The 22718-nt window shown below is 46.4% G+C and overlaps 1 protein-coding gene across 12 annotated transcripts in view; it reads right to left on the bottom strand.

The window, feature by feature from the left end:
* Positions 1–1881: 1881 nt before the first annotated feature.
* Positions 1882–22718, bottom strand: part of LOC101281308 (zinc transporter 2) — an 81277-nt gene continuing 60440 nt past the window's right edge. Inside the window, exons 19-21 of one of the 12 annotated variants that reach the window (XR_007474395.1) lie at positions 22017–22171; positions 14359–14603; positions 12075–13330 (exon numbers count right to left, since the gene is read on the bottom strand). Coding sequence is in view for 11 of the 12 variants with exons in the window: in XM_049703664.1 (XP_049559621.1) it covers positions 1970–2103; positions 22017–22171 (289 nt within the window). In the remaining variant the exon portion in view is untranslated. Of the gene's footprint in view, positions 2104–9841; positions 10224–12074; positions 14604–16542; positions 16968–22016; positions 22172–22718 lie in introns of those variants that run through there. The other 11 variants (XM_049703664.1, XM_049703679.1, XM_033422519.2 and 8 more) reach the window with 11 other exon arrangements.

The following is a 22718-nucleotide window of genomic DNA, read 5'->3' as shown; positions in this document are numbered from 1 at the left end:
ACTTTCTAAACAAAGTGAGAGATCTTAGGGAGGATTCCCAAGTGAAAAAGCCAGAGGCCCCAGAAGAGAAAGAAACGACTCCATCTGGGAATGAAATACCCTAGAATCCCTATGAGGATATGGGTGTCCATCTGCCTGGAATTCTGCCCTTTGGGAGGTTGCCTGCCCTTTTGCCATCCCATGGTTCTGTGAACAGTCAGTCACAGTGCCACGCCTGCCCCAGGCATCAGAGGTGGGCCACGGCTCAGGCCTGGCCAATTTCGGTACCTAACTCCTGTCCACCGTGACTGGTCCAAGAGGAGGGTACAGAATCCAAGCAGAGTCAGCCTCCTTCCGTGGCGTCTAACAATATGGTCCCTGGAGAGAACATCTTCAGGATCTTCCTCCAGTATCATGGATCGTAAGGATGAAGGGAATCTGGGGCTGCTGGCAGCCATGTTGCCACCATGCAGTCAGCAACCCCACTTCAAACTTCCTAAGCCGATAAATTCTTTTTGCTTAAACTGGATCAAGTCTGTTTTCTGTCAGTTGCAACGAACAGACCCCTAACACATTATTCCATTCTTTATTTTGGCACTTATGGAGATCCCAAGACTGCCTAAAGAGAAGCCTCTTACTGACAGGCCCTGCCCGCTTGTCAGAGCCCACGGTCAGACCTCCCACTCAGGAAAGAGATCCTCTGTGAAAGGAAAACTTACATGCTTCAGAGGAAACCTAAACCGGCTATCTGTGTATACCAATCAACCAAGTCCTTTATTCATAAATGTCTTTCGATCAAAAAGAGATGCATAACTAGGCACATACTGGTGAAGTTTCTGACCTTTGAGGATAAAGGTCCACCTCCAAAGTTTCTGCAAATAAAGGACCAAGACTTAGATTGGCATCAGACCTCTTACCTACAATACTGTATGCTGGAAGACAAAAAAGTGAGGTCTTCAAAGTTCTGAGGGAAACAATGAATTTGAACCTAGAATTCTTTCCCCAGCCAAATGAGCATACGCAAGATTGAGGTCCTACAAGTTTCCCTCTCATGCTTCATTTCAAAAAAGTACACATAATCTGGCAAAATGGAAAAGGAATCCCAGCACGAAATGGACCTGAATGGGAGACAGGAAAGAGGGAAACTAACCTTAGAGACTTATGAAGGTGGCATTTCATAAACTGAAGAAGAATGAGAAGAGCCTCCGTATTATTAAATCCAGGTGGTGGATTTAAAGGTGTTCCTTGTATTTTTATTTTAGCTTTTCTCTGTTTGAATTTTTTCATAATTTAAAGTTGGAAAAAATAGAAGCACAGAATCAGAGAGAAAAAAAATAACAACACATTCTATTATGTCAACAGGAAAAAAGAGGCAGTTAAATGCTAAGGTGAATGAAAATATTGGCCATTTAATGTTTTGTTAATAACATAGGTATTTCCTAATTTACTAGGTTCTACCATCTAGATATTTAAACATATGCACATTAAAAAACGTGATTTGGGGTTGCACAACAACCTGAATGTACTTAATATCACAAAACTGTACACTTAAAAATGGTTAAAATGGTAAATTTTATGTTATATCTATTTTACCACAATAAAACATTTAATGAAGTGTGATTTTTAAAAATTCAGTATTTTCATTATTTGTAAAAACTCTAGCTGGAGCTTTCTGGGAAGCAATAACTTTTGTTATGAAGAAACATTTATATGCTGCAAGAACCATTTTTGTATGTGTTTCCTTGTACACGGGTATGTGTGAGCAAGGATTTCTTTAGACATATACCACCTGCTGATGGGAGGATATGAGCATCTTCGACTCTATATTTCCAGGGTGGTTGTCCCACCAGAAGGGTAGGAGTGGTCCAATGTTCCGCATTTTTGCCAGCACTCATGTTTTCAGACTTGCACATTTTGGGTGTGAAATCTGAGTCTCGCTTTTGTGGAGCAGTGGTAAGCAGTATATGATTTGTCAGCCTGGCTTCAAGGGTCAGGACAGCACCCAGCACCTGGTCCAGCAGTGACACAAGCAGGTATGATGTTGGTTGCATTGCATTGGCCAGGGACATTTGTCCTGTGGGAAGTGCTTTGTGTTAAGGGGGAACCAGAGTGCACCACGAGGACCTGGATAGGAGATACATACCAAGAAAAATAAAACTAACAAACCTGAGGAATAGATCCACAGCTGACAGCAGACAGGAGAGAGAAGATGCTGGGGCAGCTGGTATGAGGCTTACAGAGTAGGATTCTTAGAGGAGGAGAGTTAGCAGCAATGCTGGAAAGAGTAGAGGAAAATAACTCGGTGAAGAGAAGGGGGTGACATTTAAGAGACTATAGCCTGAGGACTTCCTTGGAGGCACAGTGGTTACAAATCTGCCTGCCAAGCAGGCAACACGGGTTTGATCCCTGGTCTGGGAAGATCCCACATGCCAGGGAGCGACTAAGCCCGTGTGCCACAACTACTGAAGCCCGTGCGCCCTAGAGCCCACGTGCCGCAACTACCGAGCTGCGTGCTGCAACTACTGAAGCCCACGTGCCTAGAGCCTTGCTCCACAACAATGTGAAGCCTGCACGCCGCAACGAAGAGTAGCCTCCACTTGCCGCAACTAGAGCAACGAAGACCCAACGCAGCCTAAAGTAAATAAAATTTAAAAAAGAGAGAGAGAGAGAGAGAGAGAGAGAGAGAGAGACTATAGCCTGTTCCAAAGCTCAAAGGCAGGAGAAAATTCTTAGGCACTGAGGGAGAGAAGAGGGGTGTGTTTGGCAGAAAAGAATTCAAACTAGAGATTAATCAGAAAATAAATTGATTCATGCCTCAGTATCTTCATTCATAAAATCAGAATATTGACGTTACCTATCTCAAAAAATTGTTGGGAAAGTTACATGAGATAATATCTCTAAGGCACTTGGCATAATGCCTGGAAAAAGGAAACTCAGCAAGTACTAGCTCTTGTTAACGCAAGATCTCCTTAAACCAAGTTGTCCAAGACCACGTAGCTGATAAGTGGGTGTCTAGGATTTGAATAGTTTCTCTGATTCCAAAGCCCAAGCTCTAAATCCTAATACCTAATAACTACTGTGCTGTACCTAATAACTACCATTTGCTGAACACAGTGCTCCATTCTCTACATTCATTATCTCATTTAACCCTTGTAACATCCTCAAGCTGGGTATCGCCATTTTACAGAAAAGGAACTTGAGCATTGTTTTAACTCACTTGCCCAAGTTCACACAGTTGGGACTCACACTCCGGCCTGCCTGGCTCCAGTGCCCTCTCCCCAACACCACACTGGAAGTCAGGAGGCTCGGGTTCCAGTCCCAGATCTGCTACTGATCAACCTGTATCGCTGAGCCTCAGTTTCTTCACTTTTTAAAATAACAGGGGCTGGGATAGAGAATGGTCTCTCTGGTCCCTTTAAACTCTACTGTTCTGAGAAGGTGGGTTTGGTGAAGTCAGACAGCAGTCCAGGTAGGAGGGAGGGGTATGTCTGAATCAGACAGGATCCCCATCCCCATCTGACGGCACAACATCAACCAACAGAGATCCAGAAGGGCCGAGAGATGAGTCCGGGTCTCCAAAGCATTAGTCATCGTCTGCTCCCACTCCCCAGGGGATGAGCAGAGACGCTGCTCCAATTATACTGGGATGATGAGGGACCTCTAAGATGATGAAAGGGTGGGAGAGGAGGTGTCAGAGGATACAATGGGACATCTGACTCATTCAGCCTGGAGAAGAGAAGTCAAGAAGGGCCAGGCTTCAAGTCTCCAGTGAGTATGGGGGCTGGGTGGCAGGGTAGAAAGAACAAACGGTTAAGACTCAGGGTGTCTGGGACCTGGTCCCTAGTCCTAGCTCTGCCACTAAAAAGCAGTATGACCTTTGTTTGACAAGTTACTTTACCTCTCCAATCTTCAGATTCCACACCTAATAAGTTAGGGAAATAACTTTAAAAAAAACACCCCACCAATTTCTACAAAGAAATGTATAATATTATAGCTAAAAACAACTAGAAATGGCTCAAATACCCTGGCAACGGAGAGAACGGCTAAGCAGACTCGGGGAGGGGGAGGGGAGGCGGGGGAGAGTTGATGCAACAGAGTGTTAAAATGCCATTTGGAATGCTGAATAATAACAAACATTTATTAAACACTAACTACATGCCAGGCACGGGGCAGAGGTCTTGACACACATGATCTCATTTAACATCCTCAAGTATCTTTTGAGGTAGGCGTTATCACCATCTTTCAGATGCGTTAACTGAAGCCTGGAGAGGCTAAGTCACCCAACAAGTGGATAAGTGATGTCCTCAGGACTCAAACCCAGAGGTCCATCCGACTCGGAGGGCCGTGCCCCTAACCTTTACACGCTACTGCCTCAGACTGTTGGATGTGAGGACCACGCAGAAATGCATATATGACACAGTGTTAAGTGGGGAGAAAAAAAACCCCTCTAGAGTGCTTATGTTAATCTAAGAACATTGGCATCGACAGTAGGTTTGGAAGTTTATAAATAACAGGCAATTTAGGATGCCGAGAACTTACTCGGGGCTGCTAAAGTTTAGATATTTCTGCTTACTTGTTGGTAGAGATGATGAAACGTACAATACCTGAGTGAGGGGGTGAGTACTGATGACAGGGCCTTTCTAGTTCTTTTCTTTCTAGTTCTTTCTAGTTCTTTCTAGTTTCTTTTCCTAGGTGAGCAGAGGTTGCACTGCTTCTCAACCTTGGCTGCATATTGGAATCAAGTGAGAAACTTTAAAAACTGCTGGTGTCCAGGTCCACTCCCAGAGATTCTTATTTAATTGATACGGGTGCAGCTTTGGCATTGGAAGTTTTAAAATTTCCTCACGTGATTCCAATATGCAGAAACATCTGAAAACCACTGGTCTACCTGATAAAGGCCTAACTCCTTCACTTGGCATAGAAGGCCTTCTTTGATTTCTTCAGTAAGCGCCCCTATATCCCTATTTCTCACCTGTTTTCTCCAAGCCAATTACAATGTCCTGACCATGCTCTGCTCTAATGTTTACATTTCTGTGCCTTTACATGTTATTTCCTCTGTCTGGAAGGCCTTTCTTCTCCCTCATCTATCTGGAAAACTCCATTCGTCTTCAACAACAAGGCAGCCAGCCTCCAAGATGGCCCCCAATAATCCCCACCTGGTTGTATTCATGCCCTTGTGTGGTCCCCTCCCACACTGAATAGGCCTGACCTGTGTGGATATGATGGAGTATGACTTCCAAGGATAGGTCATAAAAGACATTGCAGCTTCCACCTTATCCTCTCTTGGATCACTTGCTCTGGGAGAAGCCAGCTGCCATGTCTTCGGCGGCCCTATGGAGAGCTTCACGTGGTAAGGAACTGAGGCCTCCTGCCAACAGCCATGTGAGTGAGCCAGCTTGGAAGTGGATCCTCCAATCCTAGTCAAGCCTTCAGACGACAGAAATCCCAGCTGACATCTTGACTGCAACCTCATGAGAGATCTTAAGCCAGAACCACTCAGCTAAGCCATTCTAGAATTCCTGAGCCATAAAGTGTGAGATAATGTTTGCTGTTCTAAGCTGCTAAATTTGGGGGTAATTTATTATACAGCAATAGATAACTAATACAAATGACAAGTTCAAGTATATGATACTCTGTGAAGACTTTTTAGCCTCTCCTCTGCTGAAGTTGAATCAAACACCGTGTGCCACCTCTGAGCCTGATACACTCCCTATTATAGCACTCATCACATGGGGCCCTCCTATGACTTGCCTTTCTTGCCCTCTAGATCCAGTTCCAGGAGGACAGGGCCAGCCATAATGCAGGCTTCAGTAAACACTTATAGAATGAATGAACACATATGAGAACGGTCATTTGAGTCTAGTCCAGGCTCCTTCCCTACAAAAACTCCAAGGTATGGTGGCTGGAAATGATGGATGTCATGGTGAATGGGTCCTGAGGATTTTCTTAATAATTCGACAAAACCCTGCTACCCATGGATGTATCTAAAGCACTAGACTGGAAGTCAAAAGATCTGGATTTAAAAGTCTGGCAACTACCTGATGAATTTTTCTGAGATTTGGTTTCCTCTTGGACCAAAAGATGTAAGGGCTCTTCCAATTCTAAAATTTAATGATTCTATATTTCCAGCTAGCGATTACTCCTGATCCATAAATGAAGGTAAAATAGGCTAATAGTGTTCAACCATAGCAAGGGTTTTCAAAACCCTTGCATATCAGAAATACCCCTGGAGTTTATCTCTCACACACACACACACACACACACACACCCCTGGTCCCCACATTATTCCTTCTGAATGAGCTTCTCTGAGTCTCTGGAGACATGGCCAGGGCATCTGTATTTTTATATAGTTCCAAAGTGATTCTGATGTGCATCTAGAGCTGAAAATCATGAATCTACAATATGTGGGTTAGAGACTTAAAATTTTTTTTCTGCCAGCTGGTTGGCTCCATTGTTTATAGAGTACAGTACTGATAGATATGTTACCTGAACTGTTAACTTTATATGAGTAGATGGATGGATGGATGGAAGGATGGATGGAACCAGGCTACCTCTACTGCTAGAAAAGCAACTCAAGGTATACTGTTAGGACTCAGTCAGGTCTTCAACAGGAATGACTCTTTGCATGACCCAACTGCTTAGGACATCTACTGGAGATCAAACTGTGGGGTATTTTAGCTTCCATAGGGTAAAGAACTGCTTTCTTTTTGTTAGATAGGAATGAACAGGAATTAAGAGCACTGCTTTTGGAACCCAAAAGTTTAGGTTCCTAGCTCCAGCACTTACATACATGCCCAGTGACTATGGCTGGACTAGCAAATCTTTGTGAACCTCACTCTCCTGATCTGTTGTATGGGCAACATGCACTTCTTTCCAGGAATGTTGTTAGGGTTAAATGCCACAAGGTAGGTAAAACACTTAGCACAGTATCTGGCACAGAACAAGTGCTTATTAAGTAGTAGCACGCTATGGCAAAAACAAAATATGGCCCTTTTATTATTAACAGCAACATATACTTGTCTAGTGCTTTGTAAATTACAAAGCGCGCTTACATTTTATATTGAAACCCTCTCCCCCCAAAAAATCCCAAGGTGGGCAAGGCAGACCCTAGTGACCCCATTTTACAGAAAAAGAAAGAAAGGCTCAGAAGGGTTCACTGGCTCTAGATCAAATGGCAAAAGAAAGTGTCAGTGTCTGAATTCAGACCTGGGTGTGATTCCATGAAAATGAATAATTATACATGCACACTTGGCAGGCTGAGCATCTAGGGACCATCTGGTTTAGCAGGCTGAGGACTGTATTTCTGAGCAGCTTCTTTTTTTAGATGAAAGCAAGATGGGAAAAATAAGCTGGCAAACTACTTTCCTTCATTCAACACTGGTGGGATTTGTGCTCAGTTTTGCCCTCTTTTTAACTCTCAAATGCTACATGTCCATGGATCTCAGTTTACTCCACCTGCCCTTGGCCGCTCTGTCACGGGCTCTGCCCTGGGCCCCACAGCTGGGATCTGGGAAAAACCAAAAAAAAAAAAAAAAAAGGAAGCAGGAGCAGCTGGAGACATCTGAGGGCTGGACGAACACCAGCTGCTCCCAAGTCTGGCTGGGGAACAAGAAGCCTGCTGATGGGGGCATGTGGGGAGGGGACAGCAATCTCTGCTCCCCATGTCAGTCAACAAGAGGATGCTTTTCCCATCCAACAGATGGGTCCTGCTCCTGGAATAGTGTAATAAAGTGAAATACTAAATATGGCACAGAATCTATGTCTCTTGGGGAGCAGGAGGCCAAGAGATCAAATGTTAGCTGAATCTAATCAAGAAGGCTCTCGTAGACGAGGTGGAACTCGAAATGGGCCTAAACGAATCGTGGTGTTTGGATGCACAGAAACAAGGCTGGGAGGCCCCGCAAGCATAAAAACATCACGAGAAAGGGCATGCATGTTTGTTTGGGGGATGGGTGGGCATATTAAGGGGAAAAAGAAAAATGCATGGTAAAGAAGCAGAGGACAGGAGAGGTATGGCGAGAACAGACAGCAAGGGGCACAGATGCAATTCTACAGAGGAAAGGGAATCTTGTAGATTCTTGACAACTCGGTGACGGAGACTCGACCACCACCCCATATCCCAGCTGGCAGATAGGGAAGCTGAAGTCATGAGAGGAAAGCATACACACAGGTCACAGAGTGAGGGACAGGGAGAGAGTCAAGACAAGAACCCGGGGCGCCAGACAACTAGTTTGGTCATCTTTCTGTTAGACCACACTTCCAGCCCGGTATTTTGTTATAAAAATGGTGTGTCGGGCTTCCCTGGTGGTGCAGTGGTTGAGAGTCCGCCTGCCGATGCAGGGGACGCGGGTTCGTGCCCTGGTCCGGGAAGATCCTACGTGCCGCAGAGCGGCTGGGCCCGTGAGCCATGGCCGCTGAGCCTGCATGTCCGGAGCCTGTGCTCCGCAACGTGAGAGGGCACAACAGTGAGAGGCCCACGTACCGCAAAAAAAAAAAAAAAAAAGGTGTGTCAGGTAGATCTGGCGGCAGAATGCAAGGGAAAAGAGAGGTTCGAGTCCAGGAGGCTGTAAAAATTATTCCAGGGTGAGTTGATGGAGGGACTAAACTCAAGTGAAATGGAAAGGATGGCTGGGCGTGAGCACCATGGCGAGGGAAGAAACAAGAGGACTTCACAGGAATCGGATATGGCAGCGGATATGGCAGCGAGGGAGAGAGCTGTGCAGAGGTCATTCACAGGCCATTCTCAGGCCTGGGAGTTGCTCCTGAGGAGGTCACGGGGCACTTTAACCCCCTGACCTCAGACTCAAAGGCAGCAGACAAAAATTCATAAACTAGCCTCTACAACAAACTCCCTATCCCCAGGTCCTCGTCCCTTTGGCCAACTTCTACACAGACCTTCTCTGAGTCTCCCACTCAACATTTCAGGACCTTCAGTTTACATCTGGTGCTTAGATGTGTGTGTTCGGATGATAGGGTGTGAAATTAAAACCCAAACCAGAACCTAGGAGTGTAGCCTCTCCCTGGTGGTGAAGAGAACTTGCACAGCTAGAACTGTGGTGTGGATTTTGATTTTTTGATGTGAGGAGCAGGGAGATCAGAGCGAAAAGAATGGAAAAACTGTCTCTCTCCATCTAGCTCCACCTTCCCACGACAGTAGTAGCTGAGTGGCAGTTAGCAAGCTTCATGTGAGGAAACTCACTGAAACTGGAGAAGCTGGAATAGGAATTAGACCGAGACCATTTGGGGCCATTCAGCACAAGGGCAGATTATACCTAACCTTATGGGTATGTAAGGAGGACCAAATAAAACAATATTAGTGGGGCTTCCCTGGTGGCGCAGTGGTTGAGAGTCCGCCTGCCGATGCAGGGGACACGGGTTCGTGCCCCGGTCCGGGAAGATCCCACATGCCGTGGAGCAGCTGGGCCCGTGAGGAAAAAAAAAAAAAAAACAATACTAGTGATGGCTAATTATTAAGCCCTTAATATAGACACTGTGCTAAGCGCATAACATGAATTATTTCATTCAATTATTAAAACAACCCTAAGAGGTAAATACTACCAGAATTCCCATTTTACACATGAGGAAGTTGAAGCTCATAAAAGTGAACAAATTAGCATAGAGTCACAGGGCTAATAGCGGTGGAGTTGTCTGATTTCTGACCATGTTCTTCATCCCTGAACTGTTTTCCTCATCTGGCAAATCAGCAGAGCACCTGGCCCACAGTCCTCGGCAAAGCTCAGTTCTCTCCCCCAAACCCACCTCTCAGTAGCACTCAGGATATTTCTGAATCTCAATACAAGTCATATAGAAATTGCTGGAGAGTTTGACCTTCTTGATTCAATCTCATGAAATTACACTCCTCAGAACTTGACAGTTTATTTTTTCTGTAAATTTATTTATTTATTTATATTTATTTTTGGTTGCGTTGGGTCTTCGTTGCTGCATGCAGGCTTTCTCTAGTTGCGGCGAGCGGGGGCTACTCTTCGTTGCGGTGCGCGGACTTCTCATTGCGATGGCTTCTTTTGTTGCGGAACATGGGCTCTAGGTGTGCGGGCTTCAGTAGCGGTGGCATGCAGGCTCAGTAGTTGTGGCTTGCCGGCTCTAAAGTGCAGGCTCAGTAATTGTGGCACACGGGTTTAGTTGCTCCGCGACATGTGGGATCTTCCCGGACCAGGGCTCCAACCCGTGTCCCTTGCATTGGCAGGCAGATTCTTAACCACTGCACCAACAGGGAAGTCCAGAACCTGACAGTTTAAAGAGATGGGGAAGGTGCAAAACCAAGTGTATCTATTAGGCCATATGGCCCAGTGATTAAGAGCTTGGATTTTGATGCCTAAATTCCAGTTTTGCCAAATTCCTTCTGGTGAGAGCTTGATCAAATCACTTCTCTATGGCTCTGTTTCCTCATACATAAAATGAGGCTAATACCACCTGACCTCATGGGCTTACTGTGAACAGCAAATGAGATGATGCGTGTAAAGCTCTGAGCACAGTCTGGGACACACAGTAAGGGCCCAATAAATGTTGGCTATTACGATGATGATAATACCGTTTTCCATGCAGCTATGGCCAGGGACGTTTCGCCTCTGCATCTGGCTGTGATGGGACAGAAGTGAGCTTCCTACTGACTTCCTACATCCCATGTACAGAGTATGGGCCTCTCCTGTCCCTCTGTCACTTTGCAGGCCCAGGGGTAAGTGGTGCCCCAGAAGAAAAAGGGGGCAGACGAAGGTTCCCCACAAGGCCAAGACATAGAGTTGGAATCCATCAATTGACATTTCAAGAGCCCAGTAGTCTTCTTGAAGAAGGGCAAGCAAGGGAGCTGTATCAGGACACATGCTGGCAAGGGGCTTGGGGAGTGCTGAGAGCATAACAAGAACCCAATCAGTCTTAGCCTGACACGTCCAGGAAGTGGGAGGGATGAGGAATTTCATCCCATCCTGTATTTACTTACCATCCTTCCTAACTGACACACCACTCTGTGCACAGAAACTTCACAATATACCTATACCATTAGGATGCCTCCACAGGTACGGTCCTATAACAGGATGGGGAACAAGAAGATGCAAAAGAAACCCAAGACATCTTCTTTGCTTTCGGAAAGGATTCACTAGAATGCAATTTATCAGCACATGTCAATTAATATGCAGGATTACCTTGCTTATTTAAAAGGCCATTTAACTGGTGCCCTTTGATTCCCTGGAAGCTAACAAAAAACTGGACAAAAGACCAAAGGCCTGTGATACCCCCTCTGAGCAGTCAAAGGAAGGATTACAAAGTCTAAGCACTAAAGGCAGTGCATTCTAGTTGCAGGAACAACCCTAAAGCCCTCTCTCAGTGACTATTTAGTTTTACTTGAGACAGTTGTAAATAGCATGGCTGATCAGAAGTATAAATTTGAAGTGAACAGGGAGAGCTGCTGGGGGGTGGCACAGTCAAGGCAGTGAAGAGTAATGGCTGGCAGGCTGACCACAAGGGAGACAACACAAACTATGAAAAGCAATGAAAAGAACTAAGAGGCCAGCAGCTGGGAGCCACGCAGTGTAGGTGCAAACAGCTCTCCATATCTTCACAGATCACAGGGCGCCACTGCGCTGGCATTAGACCTGGTCACAGGTGTTTTTGTTCTCTGGGGATGGTATGGAATGTTAGGTACGGCCAGATGACTAGTTTTGGCCAATGAAATGTGAGTGGAAATAATGAGGGTCACTTCTGGGCAGGAGCTTTAAGGGCTAAGTGGGTGCTTCACCATGTTCTCTTCCTGTTCCACCATGGCCAATGGCAACATTTCCAGATAATGGCAGCTCTGCCAGCCTGGTTCCCCAAGTGAGGATAAAAATGATGCAGAGGATGGGCTTCCCTGGTGGCGCGGTGGTTGAGAGTCCGCCTGCCTTTGCGGGGGACGTAGTTTCGTGCCCCGGTCCGGGAGGATCCCACATGCCGCGGAGAGTCTGGGCCCGTGGGCCGTGGCCGCTGGGCCTGCGCATCCAGAGCCTGTGCTCTGCAGCAGGAGAGGCCACAACAGTGACAGGCCCGCGTACCGCAAAAAAATGATGCAGAGGAGAGTCTCGAGCTGACCCACAGAGGACAAGAAGCACAGGCAAGAAATAAACTTTTATTGCTTTTTGGGATTGTTTGTTACTACTGTATAATTGAATCTATCCTGATTGAAACATTCTAAAAAGTTAAATGAGGTCAGATCACATTAAGAAGTGTGTGCATTATCTTTTTGGTAAATTACCCTTCAATATTATAGTTAATATAATATTGTGTGACTTAAAGGATAATTTTCAGTGAGGAAAATTCACCTACTCCAATGACATCAGATAAATGAGTCATTACCAGAACATGAACTGAACAGAGGAGATGGATCCAGTTTCCGAACAACTTCTTTCTCTAGGAAGGGTCCAGGTCTTCACAAAATATACCTGCATTATTTATGGGTCTAAGGCAGAAGTTGGGTCTCACGCTCTAATGCTGTCAGAACTGACTTCTCAGCGTCTGCAGAACCAGCCCCAGGCACAAGGGATGGCTTCTACTGGTTCTGTGATTGCTGAGGGGCTCTGGTCCCTGTCTAGGGGTTAAAAGGCCCTCCAATATATCTGTATGTGCTCTCATGGATGGAAATCCATAATGTGTTCTTGAGTAAAAACAGCGAGGCAACAACTTGAGAATGTACAGCCTCATGAAGTATACATGGAACATTTACAAAATTGACCTCACACTGAGGCAACAAGCAAGTCTCAGAATGAAAACCACGTGGGTCATTTTCTCTGACCAAAAGCAGTTAAGCTAGAAAACAACAGCCATAGGGTAACTAGGAAAATCTCACATGTTTGGAAAGTAGGAAACATACTTTTAAATAATCCATGGGTTATACATCTTTTCACTTAATCCTCCTAACTATTCAGAATGCAGATCCTCATTTTAGAAATGCAGGAACTGAGACTAAAAAGAGAACATAATTTGCTCAAATTTACCCAGCTAGCAGTGGTGAAGCCTGGACTCAAAACCACGCTATAGAACTCTAGAGCCAGGGCTTTAACGATATTCTCCTTATGCTCTGTCTCACTGGAATCCACAGATCCTCCCCAGGTAGGTCCACAGCCTCAATGGATCTGGTGTTTCACCTCTGAGAAAGAATAGCTGTTGAGAGATGGGAGACAGTGCCAGCTTGCTTTGGTGACACTGACCTTGGCCCTGTTGCATAGAGACGCATTTCCTCTTGCTCTTGCTTCCTCTGGGGTGCCCTACTTGGGCCAAGGTGAGAGGTCTAGAGTAGTGGGGAGGGGTGTTTCAGGTTGATGTTCCCAGACAGCTTTGAACTAGATCACTAGGAAGACTTCCTTTCCTTTCGAAGTTTTTTTCCACATGGGTACAAGTGGTAAGCAATCAAAGAAAGACAGAAGGAAAAGTTACTTCCAGATGGCTCCCCATCTTGCTGTAATGCAGTTTAAATACAGAAAATATTCTAGGCAAACATATCATTAGGCAAACATGAGTATTAATATCATTCATATTAAAAATGGAACAGAATGGAAATTCAACCTATATCTTGACTTAAATTTGAGACTAAGGCCTCAGAGCCAGAAGACAACTACAGCACCCTGATTCTGAGCAAGTTGGAGGCTCACGATATCTGAGGTAAGAGGCAAGACCAAAGTGTTCCTAAGACTTCTCTCTAGGGAAGGCTTCCTGAATTCGAACTGACCAAACTCCCTCACTTTTGTGGTGAGGGCCTGATCAAATGGCTACTTAACAATGTTATTCTCCCTTCTCCACCCCAACCTACGTCTGTTGTTTCCTGTCAAGCTACATTTTCAGCAAAACTCTAAGACATTCAGAGCTTCTGAGGTACCCGTTGTCCCTCAGCCTCTCTCCTTATGCTATCAGGACAATGCTGTCTGCCCCTTCCACGGGCTCACAAGTATAACTTCATCCTGACTAAATGCCTGAGACTATGTTTCATGCAGTGAGAAGGCTTGAAAATAAACAGAAAATCTGATGGTGGTCCATATCCTAGAGAGCTACCTAAAGCGTTTAGAACTCACCAAGCAACACTGGGGAGGGAGAAGGGGGAGGGGGAGGAAGAAATAGCAGCAGGTTGGGCTAGAGGTCCGGACAGTGGGAATTTTCCCTCCATCTTTTGGCTCCATTTCTTCCACTGCAGAAGCCACACTGGCCCAAGATGAGGGAGTCAGCTGGCTGGGTTAACAGCGTTCACAGTACTCAGCCTGGGGCTTGGGTCCTCCCTTGCCCCGTCCCACTGCTTGTTCCCCACACCATCAGGGCTCAGTCCCCAGAAAGTCAGTTTGCCAATCAGTGAGTGACCCAAGTCCCAACATGAGTTTACGATCAACAAGTCAAAGATCCAAGTACCCGGTTATCCAATCAGCAGTGTGATTACATCCTCTCAATCTGTGCAGAAGGGTCATGATGACCACCTCCTGGTAGGAGGACACGGGTGTCCCTGGGTAGGCCCCCAATGGGAACTCAGCTCAGTGACCTTTCACAAATGACCCGTTGTGCCTACAGGCTGGACAGATGCTGTGGGGCCCCTGGGGTTAGTGATGGTCCGATACCTTCAATGAGTTTGTTCCATTGGTCATAGTCCTCGTTCAGGTCTGAATGAGAAAAAATCCAGGTTAGGTAAACGGTTGTAAGGTTACATCAAAGAGTAGCTAGCGTGGGTTTAGTGGGCCATACTAGGGAGGGGAGCACCTGGGATACTGAAAGGACTGGTTACGGTGGCTGTGATGGTGGAAGAAATAATGACAACTACTATTCATACATGTGCTTCATAAATGACTTGCTCAACCCATAACAACTCAGTAACGATAATAATAACAGAAGGTAGCACTTATTGAAGGATAACTCATTCCAGGAACTTTGCTAAACATGCATTGTTTCATTTAATTTTCATAATATCCCTATGTGTTAAGTACCATATTGGCCCTATTTCACAGTTGAGGAAACTGAGCCTCAGTGAAGCTACCTGATTTGTCCAAAGCCACTACAGATGGTGAGTGGTAGAGACAGAATTCAAACCCCGGTCAGAAAGGGTGAGAAAGTGGAAAGCCCAGTTCCAAGCCCACAGATATTGCTGAGCAAAAACAGATCCTTCACACGCCAACCAGCGAATGTGGAAGCGGGGCCATGTCAGTGAAGGGCATAGGACAGCAACATCATGAAGCAGCATAACACCGGGTACAATTCAACAGAGGGCCCTGGGACCACAGGCAGATGGATCTAATGACTTGGCGAGAACAGTCAGAAAGGGTCCAAGGCCGCAGGCTGAGGGAGTAGGACACAGCTGAGCAGGCAAATGGTGTTTTTGTTCAAAACAAACAAAAAACCTGGGACAGAAGGCAGCGACCACTCTCCTTCAGCTTCAGATCCCCAGGGCCCTGCCAAGAACCTGGCATGGAACAGGTCCTCGGCAAACAGAGCGACACATTCATTAATACAAAAATTACCGAGCACACCACTATGTGCCACGGTTTGTTCTTGGTGTCAAAAATACAGCCACAGACAAATAGAAACCCTCATCCTCTCAGAGCTCACAATCTAGGAGGCAGAGATAACAACAAACAAAACAAACTACATAGGATATGAAAAGGTGAGCTGCGCTGTGGCAAAAATGAGAGCCAGACAGAAGCAGTGCTGGTGGCCGGGAGATGGGGGTGACAGGAGGAAGGGACAGTACAATGGTTTTTTGGTTTGTTTTTTGTTTTTTTAAATAAATTTGTTTATTTATTTATTTATTTATTTTTGGCTGTGTTGGGTCTTCATTGCTGCACGTGGGCTTTCTCTAGTTGCGGCGAGCGGGGGCTACTCTTCGTTGCGGTGCGTGGGCTTCTCATTGCAGTGGCTTCTCTTGTTGCAGAGCATGGGCTCTAGGTGTGTGGGCTTCAGTAGTTGCGGCACGCGGGCTCAGTAGTTGTGGCTCGCGGGCTCTAGAGCACAGGCTCAGTAGTTGTGGCACATGGGTTTAGTTGCTCCGCGGCATGTGGGATCTTCCCGGACCAGGGCTCGAACCTGTGTCCCTTTCATTGGCAGGCAGATTCTTAACCACTGCACCACCAGGGAAGTCCCAGTACAATATTTTAAAGAGGATTGTCAACATGAGTCTCACTAGGAAGGTGAGATTTGAGCAAAAATGGGGAGGTGGGAGTGAGCCATGAGACTACACGGGAAGAACATTTGAGGCAGCAGGAACAGCAGTGCAAAGGTGTGAAGCGGGAGTGTGCCTGGGGTGTGGAGGCTTGTGCAGCGACAGTGAAGTAGGCCCGGGGAGCAGCCGCAGGAGGGACGCTGGGTGTTGGCTTTGTCTCTCAGAGAAATGGGAGCCACTGGAGGATCCTGAACAGCGGAGTGACAAGATCTGGCTTCCTTTCTGAAATGATCACTCTGGCTGCTTCATTGAGAAAGGACTGTGTAGGATGGCGGTAGGGAGATCAGTTAGGAAACTCTTAGAGTGATTTAAGTGAGAGAAGAGTTGGACAGGATGGTAATTGGGGTGGTGACCAGTGATTACTTTCTTTTTTTTAAATAAATTTATTTATTCATTTATTTATTTTTGGCTGCATTGGGTCTTCATTGCTGCGCGTGGGCTTTCTCTAGCTGTGGCGAGTGGGGGCTACTCTTCATTGTGGTGCACGGGCTTCTCATTGCGGTGGCTTCTCTTGTTGCGGAGCACGGGCTCTAGGCACGCAGGCTTCAGTAGTTGTGGCACGTGGGCTCAGTAGTTGTGGCTCGCGGGCGCTAGAGCACAGGCTCAGTAGTTGTGGCTCACAGGCTCTAGATCACAGGCTCAGTAGTTGTGGCGTGCAGGCTTAGTTGCTCTGCAGCATGTGGGATCTTCCCGGACCGGGGCTCAAACCCGTGTCCCCTGCATTGACAGGCAGATTCTTAACCACTGCGCCACCAGGGAAGTCCCAAGTGATTACTTTCCATTTGTATTTTGAAGGTAGAGCCAATAGGATTCTCTGAGGGATTAGATGGGAGGTGTAAGAGAAAAGAATGGGGACTTTGGTTTGAGTAACTAGAAGGATGGAGTCACTATTAACTGAGGAGGGAAAGACTGCAGTTGAAAGCTGTTCTTGTGTGTGACGTCCCTAAGAAGTCGAGATGTTGAGTAGTGGGTTATATAAATCTGATGTTCATGGGCGAGATCAAACTGGAGACATAAACTGGAGAGTTGTCAGCACAGACATGGCATTTAAAGCCATGAGACTAGATGACATGAGGAGATACAGGTAGAGAAGCGGTCCAAGCCCTGAGTCCTGGAAGCAGCAAAGCAGATGGAGGAGGAGCAGACACTGAGAGGGGAGGAAATCGCAGGGGGACGTCTTGGAAGTAAAGACAGGGCTTCACAGAGGAGGGCGTCACCAACTCTGTCAGCAGCTGCTGAGTTTCCAGTGAGGTGAGGAATGAGAAGTGACCGCTGGATTTAGTGCTGTGAAGGTCACCGGTGACCTTGACAAAGGCAGTTTTCATGGAGGACTGGGAATGCAAAAGGCTGACAGGAGTAGGTTCAAGAGAGAATGGGGGGCTTCCCTGGTGGTGCAGTGGTTGGGAATCTGCCTGCTAATGCAGGGGACACAGGTTTGAGCCCTAGTCTGGGAAGATTCCACATGCCGCGGAGCAATTAGGCCCGTAAGCCACAACCACTGAGCCTGCGCGTCTGGAGCCTGTGCTCCGCAACAAGAGAGGCCGCGACAGTGAGAGGCCCGCGCACCACGATCAAGAGTGGCCACAGCTTGCCACAACTAGAGAAAGCCCTCGTGCAGAAACAAAGACCCAACACAGCAAAAATAAATTAATTAATTAATAAACTCCTACCCCAAACATCTTCTTAAAAAAAAAAGTCTCCAAGCCAAAATTTATTTTAAAAAAAGAGAACGGGAAGAGAAGTATCAGAGAAAGTGAAGACATTCTTGTGAGGAGTTTGCTTTCATGAGGAACAGGGAAACAGAGTGGTAACTGGGGGGCAAAGTGTGGGTCAAGACAGATTCTTTTCAAGAGAAATTTCAGCATGAAATAAACAAGCAGAGGCGAAAAATTGATGATCTAAGGTAAAGAGGAAAAAATTGCTGACACAATCATCCTGAGCAGATCAAAGAGGGTGACATCCACCGTGCAGGTGGAGGGGTTGGCCCAGTTAGACAACTTGAGTAGGAACCTCTAGGAGCCAGACGGAAAGCTGAGTATGTGCAAGAAGAAGGTAGGTAGATGCAGCGTTGGGATTTTGAGGAGGTACTGACTGCCTCCATTTTCTTAGTGAAGTGGGAGACAAAGTTAAGCAGCTGAGAGACGGGATGGGGGGGAAGGTGTTAGAGCTTTGAAGAGAAAGAAGAAAGTGTGAAATGGTCTTCCAGCAGAGTGGGAGGGAGGATGAGTAGCTGGAGACAGGAGCTGCATGTAGTTCATATGAAAGAAACACCAATCTTCTTAACAGAAGGTAACACAATCCCTGTGTCAGCGGAACATGTGCTCTCAGAGGTATTTTTTAGAAGTGGTGAGAAGTTCACCTGAGCCACCTACAACCTATCTTAGTTTCCCACGTGACAATGTACTGTGGGAAATGGCCACCAAAAAGCTTTTCTCTCTTTGCAAAACTAATTACCCCAAGCTGAGAGCCTTTGCCTTTTTTCACTGTCTTATCTCTTAATCACTTGGATACTGCAAGAGCCTCCTAGCTGGGCTCTTTGCTGGGCAGCTCTCAACCTGAGCCATTTCACGCATCCTCCATGATGCACCCAGACTACAAACACAAGTCTAATCATGACAATCCCTTGCTTAGAACCCACCAAGGACACTCACAGCCCAATTCAAACTTATGGGACTTCCCTGGTGGTGCAGTGGTTAAGAATCCGCCTGCCAATGTAGGGGACATGGGTTCGATCCCTGGTCCAGGAAGATCCCACATGCCATGGAGCAACTAAGCCTGTGCACCACAACTACTGAGCCTGCACTCTAGAGCCCGCGAGCCACAACTACTGAAGCCCGTGCACCTAGAGCCCACGAGCCCAACAAGAGAAGCCACGGCAATGGGAAGCACGTGCACCGCAACGAAGAGTAGCTCCCGCTCGTCACAACTAGAGGAAGCCCGCACGCAACAACGAAGACCCAATGCAGCCAAAAATAAATAAAAAATAAATTAAATAATTTTTTTAAAAATTCAAACTTATTTCAGCAAATACATGGGCTTCTAGATCTGGTTTCTGCCCACTTCTCTACCTTTATCTTCCAACAATTCACTATCCTGAACTCCAGATACACTAAACACAGCTTCTCAAAACTGACCAAGCCCACACCAGTCTTTGTGCCTCTGTCTAGAAGACCCTTGGCCCCTCCCTGCCTAGTGAGCGTTACTCATCTCTAACATTAAAGACAAGCATCGTTTTGTCTAGGGAGCCTCCTTTCCTAGCTGTCCTTTCCCTTCCGTCTGAGTTAGGGCCTGTCCTCTGTGTCTCCCGAAGACTCAGTGCATCCCTGGGTCAGCAGAGCCACTGCCAGAACAGTGCAGCAATGAAGCACCTGGGCTTTCGAATCAGACAGCCTAGGGGGCATTCGGGTTTGCCACTTACTAACCAGATAACCTTGGATGAATTACTTAAATTTTCTAAGCTTTAGTATCCTCGTCTGTAGAATGGAGTTAATAATAAAAGCACCCATCAGGAAGGGCCATCTGCAGGATTATACATGCTAACGTAACCAAAGTACTTAGCAGAAGGCCTGGCATAAAGCACGTCCTCAACAATCTTGCTACAATCTAAGACTCTCCTAATCTTCTGCTGGTTTCCAATAGTGAGTATCTTAGCTCAATGGACATTGCTACTCAAGGGAGAGCAATCATGCCATGGTGGGCTCCCCTGTCATCTTTAGCTCGTCCCTAATGATATGATGCCCAAGAGGAAACGGGGAAAGTGGGCTGAGCACCGTGTAATCAGGCCCCGTTAAAGTCTTGAGACATGGATCCATTCCTCTCCTACCAAGTGATAAGAATGATGCTCTAGGGCTTCCCTGGTGGCGCAGTGTTTGAGAGTCCGCCTGCCGATGCAGGGGACATGGGTTCGTGCCCCGGTCCGGGAAGATCCCACATGCTGCGGAGCGGCTGGGCCCGTGAGCCATGGCCGCTGAGCCTGCACGTCCGGAGCCTGTGCTCCGCAACGGGAGAGGCCACAACAGTGAGAGGCCCTCGTACCGCAAAAAAAAAAAAAAAAAAAAAAAAAAGAATGATGTTCTAAGGTCTCTATTAACCCTAAAGGCTCTAAACCCATGCTGGCACAATGGCTCATGATGAGCAAGATGAAATGAACAGGCATAAATATTAAAATGTAAATTTAGGTTCAAAAAGTCAATACATTCGAAATAGGACAGATACATTTTAAAAGCAAAGTCAATCCAAATCAGATTTGTTCGGCACTTGGTGGAAAGGTTAATACACTCAGGCCATCCAACGAGAAGTCTAGGGTCCAGAGCTCAGAGGTGACAGTCCTGCTGTACCAGGCACTGGCCACACCACATCTGGCATGTCGTGTTCAAGTCAGGGCAGCACATGTTAAAAGGCACACCAACAAACAGCACATCCAAAGGGGGAAATAAATGGCCCCATGGGAAACTGCACAGGGAACAGGTAGAGGTACCAGGCACATTTAGCTTAATGAACAGAAAACTCAGAGAGGACACCATAGGTGACTTCAAATATCTAAAGAGCTGCCATGTACAGGGGTCTGAGGCTTCTCGGGGTAGCTCTTGAGGGCATACCCAGGGCAAGTGGGGAGGAGTTACAAAGACTCAGATCTTGGTCTTAGGTTAGAGTTAGGTCAAACCTAACTTCCCTTCTGAAGGAAGCTGCCTTACCGCCCAGCACCTGCTGAGGGATCAGCCTTGCACAGATAATGGTAGCCTACTCCATTCTGACTGGATCAGAAAGGGACCTCTGATCAAGAGAGCTCTGGGCCCGTGTTGGGCAGTGGCCTACAATGTGTTTTGGCCCGTAAAGATGAGCTGGTACCACCCAGTTGTTTCTCTTGGCAATCTGGTCTAAGAAATCCCAGAAGTATGGCGGTGAACAGAGGGAGCGGAAGACGAGAGGATGCCACGAGGGGAGAGGACAAGCCGCAAGGGGTTCAAGCCAACCGAAGTGATAAGGAAGCAGAAACAGTGAATATGCAGATGATCTCAGCAAGAGTAAAAGTACAGAGCAGAAAGAGGAAAAATGCAGACCGGAGCAAAGAGAAACGAGATGTCAGGAGAGGAAGAGACAGAGAGACTGAGCCCAAGAGAGAGACAGAGAGGAGTCAGTCCTACAAGCTACCTCGGTTCCTGTTAACTTTTCCCTTCCCTGCCTGGCCAGGTGTACTCTCATAAACAAACTCTCCTTCCTTCTTGAGGTAAATTAGTGGATCTCTAGTCCCTGTAACCAAAAAAAGCCTAACTAGAATATCAATTCTTAAAACTACCGAAGTTTCCTGTGACGGAGAGGGCTGACCCTCAGAGCAGCGCACTCTCCATGCTGCGTGACCTCACAGCAGGGAAGATATGAGAGGATGTCTTCTCTGGGTGGGAGGCTGGACCAAAGACCTCTACAGGTCTGGCCATTTGCTGGCCTGTACTTTATGACATTAGTCATCATCCTTCTATGCTTTTTCTTTTTTTAAATAGCACTTCCACAATTTAGCCCATCTTCTATCGTCATAACCTCCTCCACAACACAGATAAGGTGAGTGCTAATGAGTTAGAACAGAGGTAGTGGAGTAGAGAGAGGTGAATGTTCCATTTACAATGAGGAAACCAAGGCTCAGAAAAGTTAAATGACTAGGCCAAGGTCATTCAGGTGGTAGAGACAGAATCAGGATCTCCAAACTTTCAGCTATGTGTTCTTTCTAGAATTCTATGTAACTCTCTCCTTCATTCACATTTTGCCATAAATCTCACTGATCCAAGACATGTCAGTATAGACCACTGTGCAGGGAAATCTAAGAGACCCCCCCCACCAGCTGCCCCACGAGCCCCAGTTCTCTCCTTACCAAGGTGCTTCTGCAGGAAGGCCAACATGGCCTGCACCACAGTCTCCTGACATTTATAGGGGTCCAAGCTCCCATGGGTTTGAGTGGAGAAGAATTTAGCAATCCAGTTACCAGCCATAAAAGCAAAGTCAGTTTGACTCCAATGAACAGAACCACTAAAAGAAAAGAAAAACAAGTATCTGGTAGGGCTCTGGAGGCTAGGGCACATAAATATTTAAGCACCTACAATGTGCAAGGTGCTTTACATGCATTATCTCACTTAATTTTCACAACAATCTTGCAAGGGAAGTATTTTCCTCTGACAGACCAGAGGAGAGAAATGATCTGCCCAAGTTCACACAGCTAGTAAGAGATGGAGCTAGGATTTGAAAGGAGGTATACCTGGCTTCAAAGCTGCTTCAACTCCTAGACCATAAGGCCGGACTATGCAGGGAAAAGGCGGAGTCAGCTGGACAGCGGATGGGGCATTGAGGCGAGGTCTGCAGCACCTGCCATTCCCACGTTATTATAAACTGTCACCCCATGGTTTTTACCCAGTGACTTCTGAACATTCACAAAACTTATCAGCTCCATCTTTAGCTCAGAACTGTACACAAAGTAAACAGGAAAAAGAAATAACTTGCCTTTAAGTAATCAGAAAAGTTAGGGCAAGTGCTTGTAAAAGAGTGTTTCTGGATCAGAATTTAAGTCCTTTGACATCAA

This window comes from Orcinus orca, chromosome 1 (assembly GCF_937001465.1).
Source record: "Orcinus orca chromosome 1, mOrcOrc1.1, whole genome shotgun sequence".
NCBI lineage: Eukaryota > Metazoa > Chordata > Mammalia > Artiodactyla > Delphinidae > Orcinus > Orcinus orca.
This window is presented reverse-complemented; position numbering and strand designations above follow the sequence as displayed.